We start from the raw sequence: 22,384 nt of genomic DNA, 5'->3' as shown, positions 1-22,384 counted from the left end.
ATTAATATTCGGTTTATAATAATCGTTTAATGTTAAAATTTTTTAGTGAATATTGTATGCTAACTTAAATTGGCTAAATGCATAGAAAAATACCGCTAATAAGATAAGAAAACTTAAATTAGGAGTGTTATAAAAGGTAGCTATGTACAAAGGCAATTTTCGTTAACAATTTTTAAAAGTGGTTGAATAATTTTATAATCTTTATAAATTTTTGTATGCCTAACAAATAGTGAAATAAAATAGCAAATTATTAGTACGAAAAACAAATAAAATATTAGTCTAGAAATAAAATATTGAACGGTATGCATTGATATTTTTCAAGAAAAGAGATTTGTTTTAATATGTTGTTTTATAATAAGGTTAATTTTTTTATGTAGAATTTTAGGATAAAATAAACACAACTCATAAGTTATTATGCTCTTCTTTCATGAAATGAAACGTAATCGAAATATGACAATTTGTTTTAATTCCTTGTATCCTCCATAGTGTCCAGACTGCGGCAATAGAAGTATTTCGGTAGATAACCGTCGTATTTTTTTTCTCTTCCAACGTCTGCAACATCTTACCACACACATCACGCGCAACACATTTCCCATCCCATCAGCTTCGGATTGATCAAAGACTGATGCTCGTTTCGTAATAGGAGCTACATTTTATGGTGCAAAAGTCGGCCCTTCGCGGAGATCCCAAGCCCCGGTACGCAGGAATGTGGCATAGTCGCGAGCTCAGCTGGACAAAAAGAAAAGGCAACCACATGGTCTGCACGTGTACCAGACCCGCCAACGTACGGTCGCAGGCTTGTTCCGTGAGTCGCGTGTATTTTGGGATGCTTTTCTTTTGATTTTGAAACGAGCGATGTATTTTTAACAGCAGCCACTCCTCACAAACCGGCTGCCTGTGTCGTTGGCAGGGATGTGTCACCATCACGTACATTGGCCCCGAACTCGTTTCACGCTTGTCTGTACAGCTTGGTGTGACCAAGGCATGCCCTGGGAGGGCCGGGAAAATGCGTGTGTGTTTGTTCAAGATATTTTCAATAGGTAAAATTAGTTGTGGGACGTCTTCGATCTCGCGTATATCTCATCCGCATGGTCGCAGGGTCTAGATTATTGTAGGGTGATATTTTCTCTCACACCGAGCATGCGTTCCGAGCCGCTAGGGAGATTATTCTGATGGAGACGCACTGTTGGTCAGATAACTCTTCATTAGGGAGGCTGTGGCGCGTTCCTTGATCGAAGGATTCTAATATTGGAAGGCCTGAATTAGAGCTCCTGAAGGTATGTGAATATTTATTAATTACAGCTTAAAATCAAATTTAACCCTGAAACATACTTTTTTTAGATGAACTGAGACATCAGTTAGGAAGAATTAAAGCAGCTGAGCATCTTAAACGACAGCATGAAGCCCACGTTAACTTCAAAAAGATATAAAACAACCAGCATATGTTGCCTACACCTAAAAATTTGCAACCTCCACTTCACGGAATGCTGCCATTTCCCGACCTTCAACATCGGTCACCAACCCGAAAGGGTGTAGTAGACGAAAATTGCTTGTCCCACTTGGCATCTTGTAGTCGTAAAGTCTCGAGACTCGAGCTGCTCGAGCCGTACACGTGCATTTTTATTTGTGCTTGTCGGGGAAACAAAAATGCCAATCGACACGTCCAGATGGAGCCCGAGTGAGAGCAGCCCACACTTGCCAAAAAAAAAGAGGGAAAAACAAACTCTCGTCATCTACATCTGCTAACCGACCTTCGAAGGCGAGTCCCACGTGAGGAACCCACATACGGTTGCGTTTTTACTGTCCGCTTTATTACTGCACGCCCTCGTGCGCTCACGTGTGATTGATTCCGTGCGCTGGGTTTCACGCGCCAAAAGGGGAAGGGAAAAACTCGATGGGAAAAACGCGTGGGCGTGCGAAAACGATGATTGGTTTGGATCGTCTCTCACACCCGGCGTCCTCTAATAAATGTGGAGGGTAACATTCCGCCCGGTGTTTCTGCCCATTAATCTAAACAACTGGCGCGGTTCGGGAAAACAAACGAAAGCGACCCACCCGGAGCCCGGAATGGTGATGAATTGTTTATGCGCACGACGAGCGGGTTTGGAGGTGGCGCGAGAGAAAGGGTACCGGATGAAGGGTGACGATGATGGGGTGTTTTGGGTGCAGGTCGTAAATATTTATGATCATCTCAGCGGGATCGATCTTAAGCTCACTTACAGCGCGTGGCTGGGGGGTTTCGTTTTCGCTACCTTGTTTTCCTGGGATGAAGTTTTTCCTGGGAAAAAGGGGGTCAAGAGATGTGGGCTGGGAGCTCAGAACTGGGGTGAAGGGTTGAGTAATTCGATTTTTGCATCTCCACTCTCGGCACCCGTCAGTCGACGTTCGTTATCTCAAAGGAGAAGATTAGACACTCTTTGTGGGGTTTCACGCCTTCTGGTGCTTTCCAATTATTCACGCAACATTTATGAGACCCGATTGCCAGCGTGCGAGGTCTCAGATCTCATAGGACACACGTAATCCGTTCTGGATTTCGTTTTCGGATTTTCATAGCGTTGGTTTTGGTTGGATTTGGAAGGATGATTTATGTTGAGATACGAGAAAGGAAGGGAAACATGTTGACGCATAAACTAAAGTAGAGCAACTTAAGAGGATTCTAGTTGTAAATCTGCATGCTTTGGTAGAGATTGGTGAAGGGAGCACTTCTTCATTCAAATTTTAAACACTTTATTGGGCATCTTAGCATTTTAGAGTGCTTAGCACCTTCCAGTGTGATGATTGATCTTTCTTTTGGGGTAAAAATCCTCGTGAACCTCGCGTAATCCCTAGCGGTAGAAATCATTAATCAACGCCCTAGAAGGTGACTGAGAGTCAATAACAATCGTGTTTCTGTTCAATACATCTTCTGGCCTCCTATATTTATTTAATGTTTGTGAATGTATTAATAAAGCTAGCTGGTTTGAGACGAGACGCTCTCAACCCACGCTAAATGTTTGATGATAATTCTATCCTCGCAGGATGTTTAGACCGCTCCAGAGGAGTAGTAGACGTCACCTCAGAAGTGATACTCAGCGTAGCTAGTTGACCCGAGGCGGGCTGAATCGCGCGCAATGGTGTCGACACGGTAGCAGGCACCCTCGGGACACCGCAACACCTAAGGGACGGCCCTCGGATCGAACTCGTACTGTGCGTAGGGCGGTCCAAGTGGATGGAACCGAGCCTGCTCAGAGGACGGCTCCGAGGAGTCGTGCGGTGAAGCGTGAGACGAGGTGGTGCGGGTCGACTGAGGCTTACTCCGCTTCAACGCAAACCGCAGCTCGGAAGCCATCTCGGAACAGAGTGACACCTGCCGGTAAAGGAATGTGAGATAAGGATAAGGATAAGGGGAAAAGAACGCTCTCACAAACCATCCGGTTGAGTTGCTGTTCTGACGTGAAACGCTCGAACCACACGTGTAAACCACCTGTTTGGTGATTCGAGTGTTTTTTCGAGTCTCTCAAATTTTACACATCGCTACAGCAACACAACCGCACGAAAAATGGCGCGTTACCTACCTCCTGCAGGTGATTTGACGGTTTGTTTCACGAGGTTTCGCAAGGATTCCGTAGCGGCAGCAACCCAGACGAACGAGCAGAACAGTGAAAGGTAGTAGAAGCAGAAGAGGAAGATGCCACAGAAAAGACAACGAGAGAACGAAAACGCCAAAAGGAAAGAGTGGAAAAGAAAACATGACAGACAGTAAGATCGCCCGCAGGTGCCGGTTCCCGCAGGGTGGTTGAAGGGATGTTTTGCATACTTTCCAAGCTATCTACCGCAGCAAGCGTTTTGGTGCTCATTTACGTTCTCTTCTACTGCTTCTTGTGGTTCGATAATACACGACATTGAGCAAAAAATAAAAAAAAACGGCGCGGAGTGCTCGAATGCGAGAAAAGTGTTTAATAAAAAAAGAATGAAAACTCCATCCCGCGGTCGATGACGAAGAAGGCGTAGTAGAATATCTCGAGAGTTCGGAAAGTAAAACCACGACCGCTTGCCTCTGACGAGTATCCGTTTTATTAGTGCATCCTTTCGTGTCGGTTTTCCATTTACCCCGTTAAAATTGCCACCTTCCATCCTCATGCAGCTTGCGGTTCCAATTTCCCTTCTTTTAGCGCTAAAGAGCCACCCTCTTGCATATCCTTCTGAGCTGGAGCTGCACAATAACGAAAGCCGAAGAGGAAAACAGACAACAAGACCAACAAAAAACTTCACCCAGGACGAGTAAAATGATCACCGAACTATGTTGAGGGTTGATTTTGTTTTATTAATTCACCCCACCCGCGCCAGGGAAACAAGTTTCCCGGTTTATATTTCCCCCGTTCGAGGCTTTACCGCTCGATATTGTGAAGAAATGTTAGTAATTGTTGACTACACTAAAGTTTCGGTAAAAAATTCCCTAATATTTTGCTCGAATGCCGGCTCCCTCACTCTCTATCTTTCTCTATTTCTCGTTCTGCGCCATTTCTGCGCCTTCCATTCGGCCAAAAAGTTCCTTTCCGACTATAAGTTTATACTTAAGATGGTTCTCTCTTCAATTTTGTGCTTGTTCTCCTTTAGATTCTCGTCCTTTGACGATCGTTTGACAGTTCCTCGTGAGGGGGGCACCAAATATCGTTAATCTACGTTCGTTTAATGCGAGTTGGTGGTGGATGGGGAGTATGTTTATGCGTTACGGTTCACCGCTTGAGCAGAGACTTTATTTGAGATCTTGGAATCGCAAGGCGCGCTCCGGCTTAGAACGCACCTAAACAGCTTCCGCACTTCAGACTCACGTTAAAATACGCGACAATGAGTGGAATGTAGTGTTTGGGAATGTGCTGGAATGCAAAAAACAAACCGAAAACAAATCCGTTTGTGACAACATGGCGGCGAGTGCGAAACCAATCGCGAGAATTCGTCTGGCATTCTTCCGCAGGGTCCCATTCGCTTGTGCGTCCTCGTGGGGCATTATTTCAGCTCTCCTCTGGGAAACCGAACCGGTTGGAAATTGAGGGCTGAGGACAGGGAGCGAGCGGAGAGAAACGGCTCAGATTGTTCCACCGTGTTTAATTTCGCCTCGAGCCAGCGCATGAGTGATCATATTTTACACATGTGAGAACTACGACTACTACTCTCCGTCTAATATAGTTGGGTAATGTTGCTCCTCCGTTCGCTAATGGTTCGATTACGTTTTCTTTATGTTTTTTTGTTTTTTTTTCTCCTCTCCTTCCTCGGTCACCACCGTTCGCCTTTGCGGGCCTCCGATCATTGGCTAGTTGGTCCGGGCGAAGCCACAAACCCTTCGGCAAATGGCGATGGTGGAGTAAAGGGAGCTGTGCGCTTTTCTTTTTATTTATCTACCAAGGGCGCTGGCGTGTGAAGAGACACCAAATGTCCCGCCAAAAAACCCGGTTCGAAAATGAAACAAAAACAGGAAACCCAAACGCAAACGCGCCTCTATTCGACACGTCCTTTTGCCGCGTTCATCGGAACACGGAAACGGAAGCAGCATCACTTCCTGGCTGCATCCTGGTGGACTGCGAATTCTCGCGGGAGAATGCAAAATCGTGTGCGGCCGCATTTTACTCGAATCGGCACTCTTTGGGGTGCTTTTTCTGGTACGGTTCCTGGAAGGCCCGTTTAGAGGATAGGAAAAAGGGGTATGAGCATATTTTGTAAGATTTTCCCCGGTGTAAATCACCCCCGCAAGCCGACGCAAGAACCAAGTGAAGAAAATGAAAACGCCGATAAAGCGATAACCCGTTCGATAACCCCAAAGGAACCGGTACGTGCGATCGATCGTACGAGTGTGAGTGTGTTTGTGAGAGAAAAAGAGAAAGAAAAAAAGAGAGAAAGAGAAAAAAGAGAGAAAGAGATAAATGGTAGAAGACGGCAGGATGTTAAACGCGCGAAGATGGCGGCGAAAAAGGGAACGAAAGGCTTCAGATCCACTTCAGCTTCGTCCTTGCAGGGCATCCTTGCGCCGGTGGGCGTACATCGTCCTTCCGGCTCAAATAGGATGGGGCAGGGGGAAAGGAAGGGTGGGCTTGTGGGGTAGGGAAGGGGTGCTTACCCGTTCCTCAACGGCCACCTTCCGGCTTTTCCAGACGAACTCGCACACGGCGATGACGCACGCGACGCCCATACCACCCATCAGGACGACGAAAACGCCACCCACATTCGCCAGCCCTAGCTCGTTCGCCGTCGAGCTCGATTTAGATGTGTCATCCTGGGAGAGGAGAAGAAAATAAGAGAAAGAGAGAGAGAAAGAGGGGGAGCGTGAGACCCAGCGGAAGTGAGGTTTGAAAACTCTTACCCGGCAGGATCCTCCACCACGTTTTTCTTTCCACCAGCGCGTTTTAAGGATGTGCAGTTTGCCCTCTTCTTGCAGCTTTAGTACTGCACCACTGATGGCCGTGCGGAAGGGGGAGTCTGGGAAGGGGTTAGAGTGAAAGAGGAAGAAAGAAAGAGAGAGAGAAAGCATGCAAAGAGGGTGATAATTAGCTAAGTTATAATACACCTTCCAAATTGACTGTCAGCAGTAGTCTAATCAAGCCCTATTTTGACAGCTGGCCTCTTTTGAGGTTCTCAGAATACTCATTTGACTGTATCAGTGGCTCAGGAGACACAACTTTAGATCCTACTTACTCGGAGGCATCGCAATCCCGTAGCCCTTCGAGTCGAGCATACCGCCAACCTGCGTCAGCTCGCAGTTTCGCTCGATCACATACTCGATTGAGGTCGACTCCATCAGGAACGCGTAGCTACCCTTGCCCTTGACGACACGTTCAACACCCTCGATGTTGCTGGCAGTAAAGACGGACGGGCGGGAAGACTCCATGAACGACCACATGCGCTGGTACGTGGTAAAGTTCGAGTCCTGCAAAGAAGAGAAGGTCGAAAACTCGCTGCTAAGCTTCTTGGATCTCCGTGTGTTAGAGAGCTTCTGCTTACCCGGAAGAAGGCGGCAGTGCTGCCACCACGCAGGGCCCCGTACTTGATCTTGGTCTGTTTCGCGAGGTCCTCTGCTGACTCGATCGGTGAGTCCATCCTCTCAACAGTGAGGAACGCCGCCAGGTTGGCGGTATAGGACGAGATCATGATGAGGGTGAAGAACCACCACATGCCAGCGACCATGCGTGTTGAAACGGCCCTTTTTGGAGTTTGTCCAGCCATTGTGAGCGAGAAAATTGCGAGGAAATTGGTTAGCAAGGTGGACTTTTATGAGAGATATTCCTCGAGCAGCAGTACATCTAAAAGCACCTGGTGGATAGCTATCAACTATCAGCTTCTTGACTAGTTTTTTTTACTCAAACTAAGCTACCAACAAGCTTACTAATTTTGTTACACACTGCTAAAGCTCACGTTAAATAAGAACCTCCAATAGAACGAAAAGCATGCACACTAAAAGGAGACAAAAAAAACAAATAAAGCGAACAGCTGCAAGCTATGAGAAGAAAAGAGGAAAAACAAAAATGCACAGAAATAAGAACGAATAAAGCGCTTTTAAGGCACTTGAAATTGATTCCCGTGTTTTACGTACGCTCAAAAGCATACACATTCACAAAAAGATGCCCAAAACCACTCTACAGGAGTAGTATGAGATGTTTTGATAGACTTCACCAGGCAAATGGCGCTTTATTTTCATCAAATTTAGTTTGTGAAGACAAAACGTGTTAAATTCATTGCAAAACCCCACAATCGTCGAATAATAACGCAATTTGCGTGTGTGTGATCGTTAATTCCTTCCACAAGACAACAAACGAAGGATGCTATGGCTGGAGAATGAGAACGCTTCACAGCATGGAGCACTCTCAGAATCTGATGACTTAGAAAGGCTCCAAACAATGGCTCGAAACAGGCTAAAAGGTACTACAGGATGGTGATTGACGGTAACGATGTTTAGAGCTTAAGAATCTCGACCGAGTAACGAGTGGCACCTTTTCCACGTGCGCGCGTGTGTGTGGGCGTGTGTGTATGTCTGCGAAGAATGTGATGGGAACGAAAAGTTCTCGAGTGAATCGTAAGCTCGTTTATAGCGCCGGTTTCGGGAATTGACGTTGATGAAGACCAGGCTTCGTGCGGATGGGACAAAAGCGTCGGTTCATCACTGGCTTCCGTGCAATTTCTGTGGTACCAATCGACGACTGATAGCCTCCCCTCTCACTTCCCATCTCCCGCACATGCTCTCTCTCTTTTTATCTCCCTATCGCTTTCTCTTTTCTGCAGCTGTTGCTCCCACGAGATCGGTTAATTTTGCAGTCGCATGGAGACAGAAGGCTTGCAGGGTGTGTGTGTGGATGCAAATGATTAATAAACACAATGCACGCAGCATCATGACCCCTTGCCTCCTCTCCCTTCTACCACCAGTTCCAAATGACAAAATGGACGCAAACACGAAGCCAACATGCATTGTTGCCTCGGTTTTGTGGCCCTAACGAGGAAGAGTGGCGTGGAAATCCTGCCGTTTGTTTTTCTATCGGTTTATTTTAATTCCCTCTTTACCTCCAACCCTTCCTTCTCCTCTCGCTTCTTCCTGTTTTTTTCCGTTTCATCCCTTCGGTATGCAATGGCTGTGCTGGAAAACGAGCGCTGCAACAGCGCTTTTCCCTAGCCCCGGAGTCAAATCTTGTCCTCGTTCGTGTTCGGTTTGGCTTGAATTGGTGTGCGTGGGGAGTGGAAAAGAGAGATTATTCCTTCCTGGTCATGCCACTCGCACCCCTTTCACCCCCATCTTCACTCAAATGGGGGTTTTGTTTCCAACGCAAAGGCAAGGGTTGGGAATTTTCGCAACCCGTTGAACGTCGGCATTGTGTGCGATGGCCAGTCCGGGCGCAACAAAGCTCCTCCCCAGGATGGGTGGAAAATGGATGGAAAGTAGAAAGAAAATAGAAGAGAGCACGAGCGCATAAATCGAATCAAACCCGTGCAACCCACCAGCTGCATCCGTTTGAAGTCGCTCACTGACGTAGAGCGAACCAGATTCGGCCACCGGCTCGTCCTTCGATGGAGCTCATTCGAAGGGGTTGAGAAATGGCATGGTAAAAGGACGTAAGGTGGTGCTTCCGATTAGAATCCTTTACTCCCCGGAATCAGGACGCTTCCATTCAGCTGATTCGAGACGAAAACGTTCGAGCCGTTGGAAAACGTGCTTTCGGAAAAAGCCAGCCGCTTGCTTCCGAGGGGTGAAATGTTCGAATTTCCCGGGGGGTGGTCAACCCCCATCTTTCCCTTAAAGCGCGCCCGGACCATGCTCGAGCTGCACCGGGTCAAAGTCAGATCGGTCGTAAAACTGTTTGGGGAAAACTTTTCAAATTTCGTCTCTTCAGCCACCATCAGCGTCACCTCTAGGCCCACCATTCGGGTGGTTCAGCTTGTGGGAATGCGACCGTGGAATTAATTTCAATTTGCGACGATGGTGGAGTAAAATTTTATGTGCCCAAGATCCGGGAGGCTTTCGTCCTCCGTCGGGCCAGCCACATCGATCCTTAGGCCTCACATTCCAACGAAACCCGCTCGGAGCTGTGTGCATTTGTGTGGGTGGACTTTCCTTTCTTTTTCCTCTGTGCCTACCGGGAAAGTTTATCCGGCAAGCTGAACTCATGGAACGCGTGTTTGAGCAGGCGTACGGTACTAAGTTCACATATTATGGGGTTTTGGATGCCAGTGTGCGCGACTTCACCAATGCCGCTGGAATGTTGATAAAGACGGAAGGTGGAAAAACAACTTCACGCCCCCCTTCTTTTATGTGGGCTTTTTTTTCTATTTCTCTCTTCAACGTGCGCTCGTTTGCCGTCTGCGACAAGAACACGCGATGAAAACCTGTAGCATGGTGGGTTTAAATTCGAGAGGAAAAACATATATTAAATCACGTGAGAATGATTTTCCATCTTCCGATTTTAATTCCAATCGATTTGCGTTCTAAACACAACCTCTACCCTGTTGAGAATTCGTATAAAAGAGCTTCATAGTGTCGTGGGGATTAGCTCTGAAATATTTCACTGAAACATTTCACACTCTTCGTTGCTCAGAACTGTAAAGCTCTGCCGAGCTTGGAAAGGATTTGGAGGTTCTCACCAAACTAGTCACGCGCCGTAATCGGGTATGAATTAAACTGTTACATCTTCTCATCAGGATCTCAACCAAGCCACCGCCACGAGTTCCCCAGTGTACGATTTATTTCGCGAACAACTTTCACCCAACCGAGTCCTTTTTGCTCCAACTTACTCCCTCCAACTAAACGCTTTATCACTTGGGTTTTCTGGTCTGAATGGGAACACTTTTCCTTTTCGGTTGGTGTGCGATTCTAGCGCGAATCGATTCATCTATCGATCGCTACCCACGGGCCCGTTGGTTCTGAATTAGAGCCACGCATTAGACCTAGACCTCCGGCAGGGGTGGTTGATTTTGCAACGCCACGTTTTTTTTAGCGCTTGCGAGGGAAAAAAGCACCGATTCACCAACGGCTTCACTGGCGCACCCGAGGGGGCGCACAAATGCGGTAGGAAAAATCGCATTTTCCCGCTCATTGCTGGGTATTCCTGGTAGGCGCCGGTTTTTCGTCAAAAATGTTTCAACGCCACAACGCGAGGCAGACAACCGGAAGGGCAGGCATACGGGAAAAGGGAAACGGGAAAAGAGCGTGAGGCCAGGCGAGGAGAAATGGGAAAAGTTTGATCGCTTTTGATGTGAACGGTCTCGCACTAAGGGAGGTAAGAAGTGAGCGTGGGCGAGAAAGGTGGGGGGGGGGGAGGTGCAAGGGGTGGAAAGGGGATGGAAAAGCGACGGGACGTCCGGCAAAGGCCCGGCAGTTCGATTCCTTTTCCCAATCCCAACGCCATCGCGCGAGAAGAAACGAATCGAGCCTCGGGCGCTTCCTGCGGGAGGATGGGAAACCGGGTGACGCCGGAAGAGGTATGGGTGGGACGTGGGTGGGGAGTGTGCTCATGATTTGCCCATTGTCCCATGCTACCCGCGCGACCACCCTGCACCGCTCGCATCCTGTTGCCACCCGCGCTCGGAAAAGCCTTTCGTTGTGACGGCATTTTCCGACGCGTGCCTCATTCCCGTCCCAACGGATCGGTTTTCCCGGACCGCACGGGGCGAACCCGAGACAGATTTGATTTACCCGGGACAATATTTATGCACAGCAACATGAAGTGGAAGCGAAGCGAGACAAAAAGAGAAAGCGAGCGAAAGCGGAAAATTTGCCTCGTAGCGTTCGGCAGCTGGGGCAGTTTTGTTGCGTTTTTCCTCGACGCGCGTTTTCTGCGTTTATCTCCTCCCTCCCCCCCCCATCCCCGTACGGCCTACTAGCCGCACTTCCGCCCATTGGCCATTGGTGAAGCTATGAATAATAAATCGACATTATTTCGACGCGACAACCGCGCCATCCGAACCGTTTCGTTTTGCCATCGTTTCCCTGCGACGGAGGAGCGTTTTCCTCTCTTTCGCGCTTTTCCTTCGCTTTGTCTCGCGTCCGGTGGCGTAATTGTGGCGCGAAAAAACCCGCACCGAAGGAAAAACCAATCGGTTCGCTCAGCCTCCGGGGGTCGGTTTTCCAATTTTCTGCCCACCGGGGGCGCATGGAGTCGCGTCAAGCGGGGTAAGAAAAATAAGCAACAGCTATTTGCTGCTCGTTGTGAAACTGACCGGCCTTCCCGGGGGTGCAAGCGTCCTTCGGGGATGGTAGGGAGTGTTTTGGGGGAAAATGAAAATCAAACCACCCAGCGCAACCTGTGTGTGTTTGTGGTTTTTTTGTAGGAAAGTAAGAAAACTTTTTTCTTCATTCCAAACCAAAGTGAAGGAGCTGAAAACGGACTGGGAATGAAGCGGCAGGACAGCACGTCTAACCGCACAAGCTTTTGGAAAAAGTTTTTCACTAAGAATCGAAATGATCGGCTTGCACAAGATCAAGGGTGCTTTCATCAATGGCGCAGAGTGGCCAGTTTGAGCTTGAAGGAAAGGATGTTTTTCGGGATGGGCGGTTTTTTTTCGTGTTCCACTTGGAAAGATGTGTAATTCGAGCAAAATGTGGTTTCGAGGAGGGTTTTCTGTGCGGAAAATTCCAACCCACCCTGGCTCTCGACCACAATCGAGGTCGAGGCACCAGCTGAAGGTGGTTTACTCGCAAAAAGGACACACGCCAAGCGGGAAAGGAAAGAAGCTCGTGAAAAGCTGGAGCGGAAGGTGAATGCATTTTACACCCCTCCCCCCTATTTTTCCCGGGCTGGGGGTTAAAACCGTCCACCCCAAAAAACCGCACGCACGACCGGAAAAGTGAGGCTTACACTCTCGCAGAAGAGCTCGCGGAACTTCTTTTCCAAATGCGAGGTAAGGCATGATGGAGGTTGAGTCAAAAATCCAAGTAAAACCACCTCCCACCCCAGCTGCCCCCCTCCCATCCACCATCCATCAAGCAGGGTCGCCTCGTAAAACCACATTTAGCCGAGAGTCAAGAAAACGTTGTTAACTTTTAGTGTAATGCGGACCGTTTATCCCCGGGAAATGCCGAGCGGTGAAGTTGCAGTGCGAGGTTTTTCCTAGCTTTTTTCACGCCACGTGCGGTACGGGTGGGGGTGGGTGGTAAGCGGTGGCACATGTTCCTTCGTGGCTCGAAGGTGCTGTTGCGGAGAGGGTACAAGCGCGCTTTTCCACGTTCGCCCGCTTCACCCGGAAGTACCTAAGGGGTGGGGTTCGTTCCGCTGCACCGTCATTCGTGGACCGGTTCGACTCCATTTGCATAATTTAAACTTTCCCTCCATTTACTCGGTTGGTGTATGCCCCGGGAGGAAACGAGGCTGTGCCCGGGATGTGTGTGTGTGTGTGAGAGAGAGAGAGAGAGAGAGCGCGAGAGGGCGAAAAAGAGAGAGAACACATGCAAGTGTACCCCCACGTGAATGACCATGCGCCTCCATGCCTTCGGCCTGTGAAAGACCAGGCGTCTCCATGTTTCGTTTTCACATTCCTTCGCTCGCCGAACCGGCCCGGGTGAGGTGGTGCAAGCGAGAAAGCGACGTCCTGCCGATAAGGTAAAGCGCGATGGTGGTACAAGACTTTCGCCTCCGTTTGTGTACGCTTTGCTGGAAAACTTTCCCGAAAAACCTCAGCGCTCCCTTTGGGGTGAACCTCTCGGAGAGAGGGGCTGGGGGTTGGGGGTAGGTGGTGGGGCTGGACGAAGGGTATCATTTTACAAGCTTTTTCCGGGAAGCTTTTGTTTCGAGACGTTGGGCCAGATTTGTGGCGTGAGTAAGAGCGAGAGAGAGAGAGAGAGAGAGAGAGAGAGAAGGAGAGAAAGCCAAAAATGGTGCCCATGATTCCTCGAGAAAGGTGCAACGTAAAATGGCCCATTCGGTGCATCATTAGCCCCCTTTCTTCCACCTCATTCCTCACTCCCTTCAATCCCCTTTCACTCCCTCCCCCTCTCCCTCTCCTCCTACCGCGCCGTTAGCTCGCCTTCTTCATCCGCCCACAGTGGACGTTTCGATCCATACGTTCAAGGCTCGAATCCGCGCTGAAAATGGAGCTACTTGCCTTTGGCTCTCCTTCACCCGCTTTTCATTCTGCCCCTTATGCGCTTCCCTCAATTCTCATGGCTCCAATAAAACCACTGAAATTCTTTCACCACCCACCCATCGAGGCGATGTTCGATGAGCCGGGAAAAACTTCTCTCCAGCTCTTTTCCACCACGCGCCGGCTTTTCCCACCCATGAAGATGGTTCAATTTTTCCACCCTCTTCATCCCCGCCACCCCTCGCTCACCGCGCGAATGAAATAGTTTCAACATTGTCGGCAACAAAATCGCCGGCATTCGAATTTATATAGATATTTTCCCACACGCGCACAAAGCCACGCACACACGCACACACGCGTGTGGTTCGTTGGAGTTGCTTCGGGGTGCGCATCGATGGTTGCTCAATTTTACGCCCTCTTCATCCACAGTTCCTTCTGCTTTTCCTCCCTCTAGAAGTACCACCGGTTGCGATTCATCTTCCCGGACGCTGGAAGAACCATCGTCGGCGCTTTGTTACAATCTCCCACCCCCCAAGCATGGCATGGCGGCTGAAAAGGGGGGTGGTTTGTTGCAAGGACCTCCGTCTCCTTACTTCCCCTATACCGTGCTACCATGCCACCATGATCGCCAATAAATCAGACCAACAGGAAGGGCACGAAGCACCACGGAGAAGATAGGGACTGCAAGGGAGGAAGGTGTGGGTGGGAGTGGCACCGGGGGATGAAGCTTCGTTATTTTCTTCTCGCCATTTTCGCGTACCATCCACCCGCACCGGAAAAGAGTCACGTTAGTGTCAGGCGAAATTTACTGCTAATGGAGTGAATTCGAACAATGGCGTCCGGTGTCCGTGTGCGAGGGAAGAGGAAGGGTAGGGGGAGGAGGGTGAGTGGGCACTAGTCGGTGATGCGTAAGTGCTTTGTTTGATCCCTCGAGGGCGCTGCGAATTGATTTGTATGCGTTGTAGCCAGCCCGACAACGGCTGTCGCTAAAAGTACGCTAAAAAGATGCGTGAGAGGGAGTGAGAGAGAGAGAGAGAAAGAGAGAGAGAGAGAGAGAGAGAAAGAGAGAGAGAGCGAAAGAGAGAAACTTCTCAGATAAGAAGTCTGAGGTTGGTGTCCAATTCCAAACCAAGGTTCGAAATCAGGCCTCTTCCGAAACACGGCTAGGCTAGCGTTTTATTTATGTATTTTCGATAATTATTTCCATTTCACCTCCCCCTGCGGTCTGGGAAAATGGCGGGAAGCTGAGGAGTTGATGAATATTTACCAGCCACGCTTGAAGACCGCCATGAGCGGCTTATTATTATTTTCCAAGCGAATTTTTATTGCCTCACGCGCGTCCTGTTGCTGTCTGTAACCGCGTTTAGGGTGAGGAGTTGAAGAGGAAAATGGGGGTCTCTCTGTGGGAAGGGGGGGGCGTATTTCCCTAGAGCGTGAATGGCGTGTTTAATAGGTAGCGAGTGGAAGATATTGACACCAGTTGTCTCGGTTCGTTATCGCGCGTAATGCAGACGTTCATACACGCTATCATTCGCGGAATTGTGTCATCTGTCAAGCTGACATTTAGTCGTATGACGCACTGATTCTGGGGAGGTTATTTCATCGAGCGATTGGGAGCTGGCTTTGGTGTGATAAAAGCACCGAAAAACAAAACGAACCCATTATTTCGTACCAAGGTTGTTTGGAAATCACAGCTTAAGTGAGTTGTTTGACAGCACCGTCATAATACGCCGTCAACAGTAGTGATAACAGAGGAATTGTTTGTCCAAACCTACGAGTTGATGTTGTAGACCTGTAAACCTTCCTTGAGCATAACCTGTGTGTTTGATTCGCAGCTAAGATACACCGAAAATTGAAACACGAACATCAACGGGCGTTGGGCGGTTTCATTCCCGAGAGCCGTCTGATTCCTACGCCAATTTACAACCGCACCAAAGAAGGGCTCACCGATACAGCGAGCAACACGTGAAGCGAAAGCGCAAGGCAGGGGGAAGCAAAAGGAGGGTGGAAGAATAGGGCAGCAGGGCGTCCCGCTGGTGGCGTTGGAAAATCGTAAGACGTGGCAAAAGTAGGCAAAGCCCGCGGCCCCGAGAAGGTGGCTACGAAATTAAACAGCTACAAGCAAAGCGAACCGGTGAAACGGGGGTGGTAAAGCAAGAGAGCATAGAAGGAGAACGGGGAGGGTGGGCGTGAAAAAGCATCCCCATTCGCGCCCTTCTAACCACTTACTTGGGAGCGATATCGCAACCCTGCTGCATGAGGGAGCCGATCGTGAACCAGAGCGAGTTGAGCAGCGTGAAGCTGTTCTCCAGGAACAGTGGTTCGCTGTTGCAGGGGTGCGGATTTTCCCACTCGTACGGTGTGAAGCTGCTTGAGGTAAGGGGGGTAGAGGGGGAGAGGAGAGGGTGGCAAGGAGATTCGGGATAAAAGGAGGGATGGCAATTGAATTGGTTCCGGTTCCGGTGCGAGAAGGCGAACCGATAGGAAACGGTACGATATAAACCATCCTTATGCCAGCAGAGGAGGGGAGAAGTGGTAAGGATGCGAGCGGCGGGTGGGGTGTGGGCGAGAGGAAAAGTGAAATGAAGGATCATTGTAGTAAACAAATATGGCGCTCCACGCTTCCCACGGTAGGCTCGCGTTGCCTATGTGATGGTGGAGAGCGAAAAAGGATATTAAGGATGTACTTTTATTTGCACCCTCCCCCTCCCCCTCACCCCTCCCACCCTTCCCCACCCTGCTCGTTTAAGGACTCGCCTTTCACGCTCAGGCCAAACTGTAGCTCCAATTTCATCCGAACTTATCGTCGAACGGCGGGCCAAAGGACACGGCCGTAGTTTTTTTTTGTTTGCCGAAGGACCCTCACCCAAGGACCTGTGCGGACGAGCGCGTGTGTGGGAAACAAAAACTCGTAAAAACGGACCCCGGCTCGGTAACGGAAAATGGAGCGCAACAGCACCAACCGACGCAGTGTCCTTTCGCCGCGTCAGGACACGCGCGAGTCCTTGGCCGATTGTCGGTTGGCTTGGGGTTGGATTCGATGATGAAGCGAAACGTTTCACGCCGTTGATGAGCTCCAGCGGCGAGAGGTCCGTGCTCGGTCGTCCTAGTCGCTCCTTGCACGTATAAGGATGCGTGCGTGTGGCTGTGTACGTGCGTCCATGGGCATGTGTGAGGACGAAGCAATCTAGTTATAAATTTATTATCCCTTCTCCCGGCGGTGCCCTGACTGCGAACTCGATGAGGGAGAGCAAAAGAGAGAGGGGGGACGCTTTTCCGGCTCACTTTTTCACCCCTTCTCTTCCCTCCCCCTTCCCGCTCCTCCTCTCTTGTTGTTGGAAAAGCTGCCGTTCGGCTTCCGAGCCCTTTCATCTACCACCAACCGGGAGAGAACGCGACCTCGCCAGACGGCGCTGCACGGCTGCTGCATCCTGAGATTATTTCCCTTCCACACCACCTCCCCCAACCTCCCCCAACAAACCACCCTCTCGCCCACTCTCTCCCCCCCCCGTCCTCCCCACTTTCCTCGGTCGATCGAGTTCGAGTGTTTGTTGTTCGCAATCGCAGTGCCAGCGCCAGCGCGGCTTGGATTAAGATTTCACTTATCGCTTCTTCAATTTATTAAATTGAAATTTAATCCCATCCCACCACCCACCTTTCCCGCTTGCTTCCCGCCCACCAAGCGCGAGAGGATCGGTGGCTTTCGGTTCGTTTTTCGCTTGGATGGTTTTGCGTTTGTTTTTTTTTTTTGTTGGTTGCCCACGCTATCCCCTGGGCTCGAGGCTGAGCTCGCAGCAGCAGCTGAGCTGCCGGTGGAACGTCTAACATGAAACAAGCGTGATTTTTGCACAAGACCTCTCATCGAGGATGGGGCGTACCCGTGGGAAAGCTGCGGTGAGTGTTGGGGAAGTGATTTGGGGCAGGGTTCGTTTGCGAAGCGGGTGCGCCTGGTGTGGGCCTGTTTATTCCCAGCTTGCGTATGATTTCCGATAAATTTTGCCAATCAAACTTTGAAGGTATTTTTGTTGTGTGTATTTGTGCGCGTGTATGTGTGTGTTTTTCACAACTGCTGGAGGTGGCATACGACATGAAATGGGGCTTTTTATCTTCAACTAATGGGCAGTCAATGTGCGTTCTGAGAATAGGTGTTCAATATGCAAGGATTAAAGGATGAAGCCGAATGCATTTATGATTAATTTAGCATATTACAAAAACGTGGTTTTGTAGAAAGAAAACCTTCGAATATTTATCGACACTCAGAAGTGATTAAAATATGTTTTGTGCGTGTGTGATGAAGGAAAAATTATCCACAACGAGCTGGAAAAAAAAACCAAACGCACAAACAAGTCGTGCGTTTCCCATTCGTTTCCTCCAAAGGCGTGAGTAAAAAGGAAGAAAACGAACACTAGAAGCAACAACATTGCCGTTTCGCGTCGTCTCACCTGTATTTTTCACTCCCTGAGTCCTCCCTTCAATAAAAAAGCACTCGATGTGAAGCACAGGGTGGCACAAAAGGGTGTGCTTTTGAATTCATACCCGTGTGCATGCAACGGTAATTAAAAATGCAAGCATAACGAATCCCGGCACGCAGCTGGCACAACACGAGGCGAGTAGGTGGGGTGGAAAAACAAAAAGAAAAACCCCACTCCAGCAAAGATGCACCACACGCTTTCGGGTGCTTGGGTGCATGTTCGAAATCACCCTTTGCGGAGAACGAGAGTCCGCTTTATGTTAGTTAGAAGGGTGGTTGTTCCGATTAGAGCGAGATAATGTGAAGTGAAAAAAAAGATAAAGCGTTCTCTTATCTGCGTTTGTAGGGCGCTGTACCCCTTTTAAGGAGGTGGCTGCAAAAAGCCGGGGAAGAACAGGGTGGTGTAGGAAACACTAAGATAAGTGGCTTCCCGGGTGATGAATTACGGCTGCTCCATCATGCGCGCCATTTCATGGGTGCGGGTTTTTCCCGCGAGGAAAAACCACGCGAATGGTTTTCCCACTCCAACGCGGGAAAAAAGGGGTTGAAAGTTATGGATTCGGTTGAGCGGAAATGGCACTCTTCGGCGTCGGAAAAGGGCGACACGAAAAGGGCGACGATGGCGTACAATGGTGTCCTTTAACCAGGACACGCCAGGTTCGCTTTCACCGACGCGCGATGGCAATTTTGCAACCGAACCTCCGTCCCCCGCATACCACGTGTTTCCGGGTGCTCGGGTTTTCCGGTCACGCGACGCGCCCGGTTTCGTGGGATTTTTGAGTTGCGCGTTTGCGCCACAAATCCACCAACGAAACCCGATAAGTCCGCGCTTGCCATCGATGTGCGAACGTTTCGTGGCATCGCGAAACCGATAGCTACTTTCCGATTTCCCGAGTTTGGGAGGGGGTGGGTCGTGGAAAACCCGGCACTAAGCCAGCACGAGCTCGATAATGGTTGAAGGTTGTGTTGGCGTTTGAAGAGTGGTTCGGGTGCGATTGGGGTTGATTAGTTTGCGACGCGCTACTACGTGCGGGCTTCGGTTCGAGCCAAGTTTGAAAGGCGAGAGTTAAGGGAAGGGATCACAATCGAACATTGGTTGCTGGTGAAAGGGATCATGTACGCCTTTGGCAGTGTAGTTGAGAGTGTAACCCGTCCCAAAACACTGGTTTGAAACACCTGCAGGGAATACAATTTGAAACTGTTTCGAGATAAAACTGGGGATGCATATGTGGTTAAATGGATGCAAAAATGGAGAGACATATGCGAGTGAGATAGGGCTGGAGATAAGGATGGGAAGGATTTCATTTTTGACATCCAACCGGACAGTATTGGACACATCTACTTCAATCTGTTGGTAACAATCTGAATGATACTATGTTACATACGAACTCACTGTTTGGAGTAAAAAACGATGAGATTAAATGGTGTGAGAGATAGCAAAGGAAAGAGCTCAAAGCTGTTATATTGTAATCGTATAATCAACGGTTCATCTGATTTCATGTTTAATTTACTTAAAGCTTCATTTTTCCAAAATAGTGACAAAGATTGAGACCATGAAGAGAGATAGTAATTGTAGCTAAAAACTTGCTTTTACGAAAAAACGTTGAAAAACTTCAACCTTCTCTTCACTTCAATTAAAAGGTTCACTTCAATTAAAATTTTATTGATTGTTATACATTTGCAATTCAGCAGCTGCACTGAAATTCGATTGGATTTTATTCCAATAAGTTTAAAATACGCACGCTGTAGGTTGTTTTATTCAAATACTTCGATTCAAAATGATTGATTGCTAGTGGGAAAGTTTGCGCAACAATCAATCTTCAGTGCAAGCAACGATTCAAACGGAACGGAGTAAGTGAGAGCTGGCTCTCCAGAACTCTGTCTCAATTTGGGACATCAATCCATTTGGGACGCAACTCAAAAATCAATTCCAAACATTCCAAAAAGCAAAATTAATCAAACAAAACAAACCAAAACAAAAAGGAAACATGCCGCAAATGAACCACCACCAACCGGCTGAACTAATTAAAAGGTGGAAAACCCCGTCGCAGCAAACTAAAGGAAAAACAAAATCGTGTGCAAATTGTGCCGTTCTCCTGGTCGCTAACCCTAGCTGGGTGGGGTTAATGTTGAAAAATAAAAAAAAGCACGATTCTAAGCAAAGTAAAAACAAAGCACACGTGGGCTTACTTGGGCAGAAAATCGCAACCCTGCTGCATGAGCGACCCGATCGCGAACCACATGCAGTTCATCAGCGTAAACTGGGTCTGGAGCTTTTCCGGATGGGGATCACACGGGTTCGGTGTTGGCCATTCGTACGGTGTGAAGCTGGAGGTGAACATCGGAGGGGATAAAAATGGGTCCGAATATTAAGCGCAAAATGGTATAAAAAAACGAGGCGCGATGAAAACCTACAGTGATCGATCAAAAATTAAACTAACGAAGGGTCAACTGACATGCCCACGCTAATCTTGAACGTGCGGGGGATGGTGAAAGAAAATTCGCTGGAAAAAGGCCCTCCCGGGACGAGGCGGAAATGAGAATTTATTGCCGGCTATCGGAAAGCGATTTTGAATATTGATTGGTAAATTAAACGACGAGATTCGCGAGATTCCAGCGCCAGTGAGGGCGTTCTCCGGTAGCTGGTGCTTTGATGACGGTTTCCTGTTTTCATTCTGTTGTTATTTGGTGATTCTTTATAAAGTTGTTAAACTTTCAGCTACGAGCTACGGTGTATTTTTAGTTATTTGTTTAATGCATGCAAATTTTGAGGTTACGTTTCTGTTTTAATTTCATTGCTTGCGTCCTTCAAAACGCGGACACTGGCGATATGTTGGGAAATAATGTAAGTTATATCCATTTAGGCTGCACGGTTCTGGGTTAAATAAACTTCACATTCATTCCCGGCTGTGTGCGGGAAAACCAGCCACAAAACCATGCAAGAACGATCCAGCAAAACCCAGACTCGTGCCGCAAGGATACGCCCCATCTGCAGGAATGCAGGAACCGTCCGGTCGCGATTGGAAAGACCGGATGGAAACCCACAGCAGCAACCACGCTGGCACTCATAAATGGAGGATAATTTTCAATTAGATTGCACTCGTAAAAATAAATTACTCTCCCCAACCCACGCGCTGTCAGCGAACTGTGTGCGGTTGTAAGCGACATGTTCTCGTTTCCTTTCCGAGCGGTGGCCATGTTGTTTTTTTTTTCTTCTTTGCCCACCCTTGCGATGTCGCTTCCGGTGCGGCAGTTGTGGTGGTCACTTTGCTGCTGTTCGATGCATTCCGCGATGGTACTACACTTTCCCGCCCCCCCCCAACCCCCCCCCTCGCCACCCAACGGAAAGAACAACTGTTTTGCCGCAGGATGTCGAAGAGGACGAGAAGCATCCTGCCCGCTGGGACACATCGTCCGGAAAATGCGAGAGCCAGTCGAACATGAGTCATCAATTATCGCGCTCGATGGCCGGGCAGTGAGAGATCAAGTAGGGTGGGGAAAAAAAAAGGAAGAAAAGACGAGGGTGAAAAACCCCCGTTGAAACAGGACACTTACCGCGCCAGGATGAAGAGCAGCACCGAGACGCCGAGGTACGCCGTCGCCATGTAGATCCAAACGTCAAGTGAGAGTGGTGACAGGAAGGAGAACAGATTGGGTGGTTGCTTCACCGGCTTCCGGTAGAGCACCGAGATGCCGAGGTTCATAAACGGCATCGTGAAGTCGACTACCTGCTCGCGATCGAACGTGATGGTGAGGTCGGCGATGGCCAGGTCCGCGCGTTGCTCCAGTAGTTCCTTAATCATGCCGTCCCACTCGCTGGTGTGGAGGAGTGACCATAAAGACACCACAAAAAGGAAGGAATTAAGTGTCGTCACTTGGAAACGGCTCATTCGCTCATTGTGTCAGCTTGGGAGCGTATTTTTATGAACATGCTCTTGCGTCGGAAAGGGGTACTAAACTGTTAATTGCAAACGTGTTAACGTGACGGAACATGACAGGGCGTAATTGCTTCGTGAAGCTGTACATACGAGAGCAGTTCATTATACTCATGAGCGCTCTTACTGGTTGAGCTGCTGCATCGCGTCTTCCCTTGAAAGGCACGCTGTCAATCACGGGTTATGTGATGCAACAGGCTAAAAGGATATGGTATAGTCATCTTCAGGACGCATTGAATGGAAACTCTAAGCTTAGACGACATATATGACCCATATGAGTTGAGCTAGTAGTAGTAGTCTGGTATCCAGACAACAAAAAGGATGGATGATATATATTAAGGTTCAGTAAAACGATAAAACCACATGCTCAGTAGGTTACTTTAGACATCCCGACGTGTGACATATCCTCTGCATGCTTTTTGCGGCCCTGAGGATTACTGCACTACTC

General features: G+C 48.8%; 1 protein-coding gene across 1 annotated transcript in view; it reads right to left on the bottom strand.

The window, feature by feature from the left end:
• LOC128728546 (uncharacterized) overlaps positions 1-22,384 on the bottom strand; it is a 73,385-nt gene that overhangs the window by 8,411 nt on the left and 42,590 nt on the right. The window contains exons 8-15 of the mRNA XM_053822174.1: positions 21,557-21,817; positions 20,192-20,329; positions 15,760-15,897; positions 6,973-7,171; positions 6,667-6,898; positions 6,335-6,450; positions 6,066-6,247; positions 3,186-3,344 (exon numbers count right to left, since the gene is read on the bottom strand). Of these exons, the coding sequence (XP_053678149.1) occupies positions 3,186-3,344; positions 6,066-6,247; positions 6,335-6,450; positions 6,667-6,898; positions 6,973-7,171; positions 15,760-15,897; positions 20,192-20,329; positions 21,557-21,817 (1,425 nt within the window). The remainder of the gene's footprint in view (positions 1-3,185; positions 3,345-6,065; positions 6,248-6,334; positions 6,451-6,666; positions 6,899-6,972; positions 7,172-15,759; positions 15,898-20,191; positions 20,330-21,556; positions 21,818-22,384) is intronic.

Source organism: Anopheles nili, chromosome X (genome assembly GCF_943737925.1).
Source record: "Anopheles nili chromosome X, idAnoNiliSN_F5_01, whole genome shotgun sequence".
In the NCBI taxonomy this organism is placed as follows: domain Eukaryota; kingdom Metazoa; phylum Arthropoda; class Insecta; order Diptera; family Culicidae; genus Anopheles; species Anopheles nili.
Note: the sequence above shows the minus strand (reverse complement) of the source record. Positions and strands in the feature narration are given on the sequence as shown.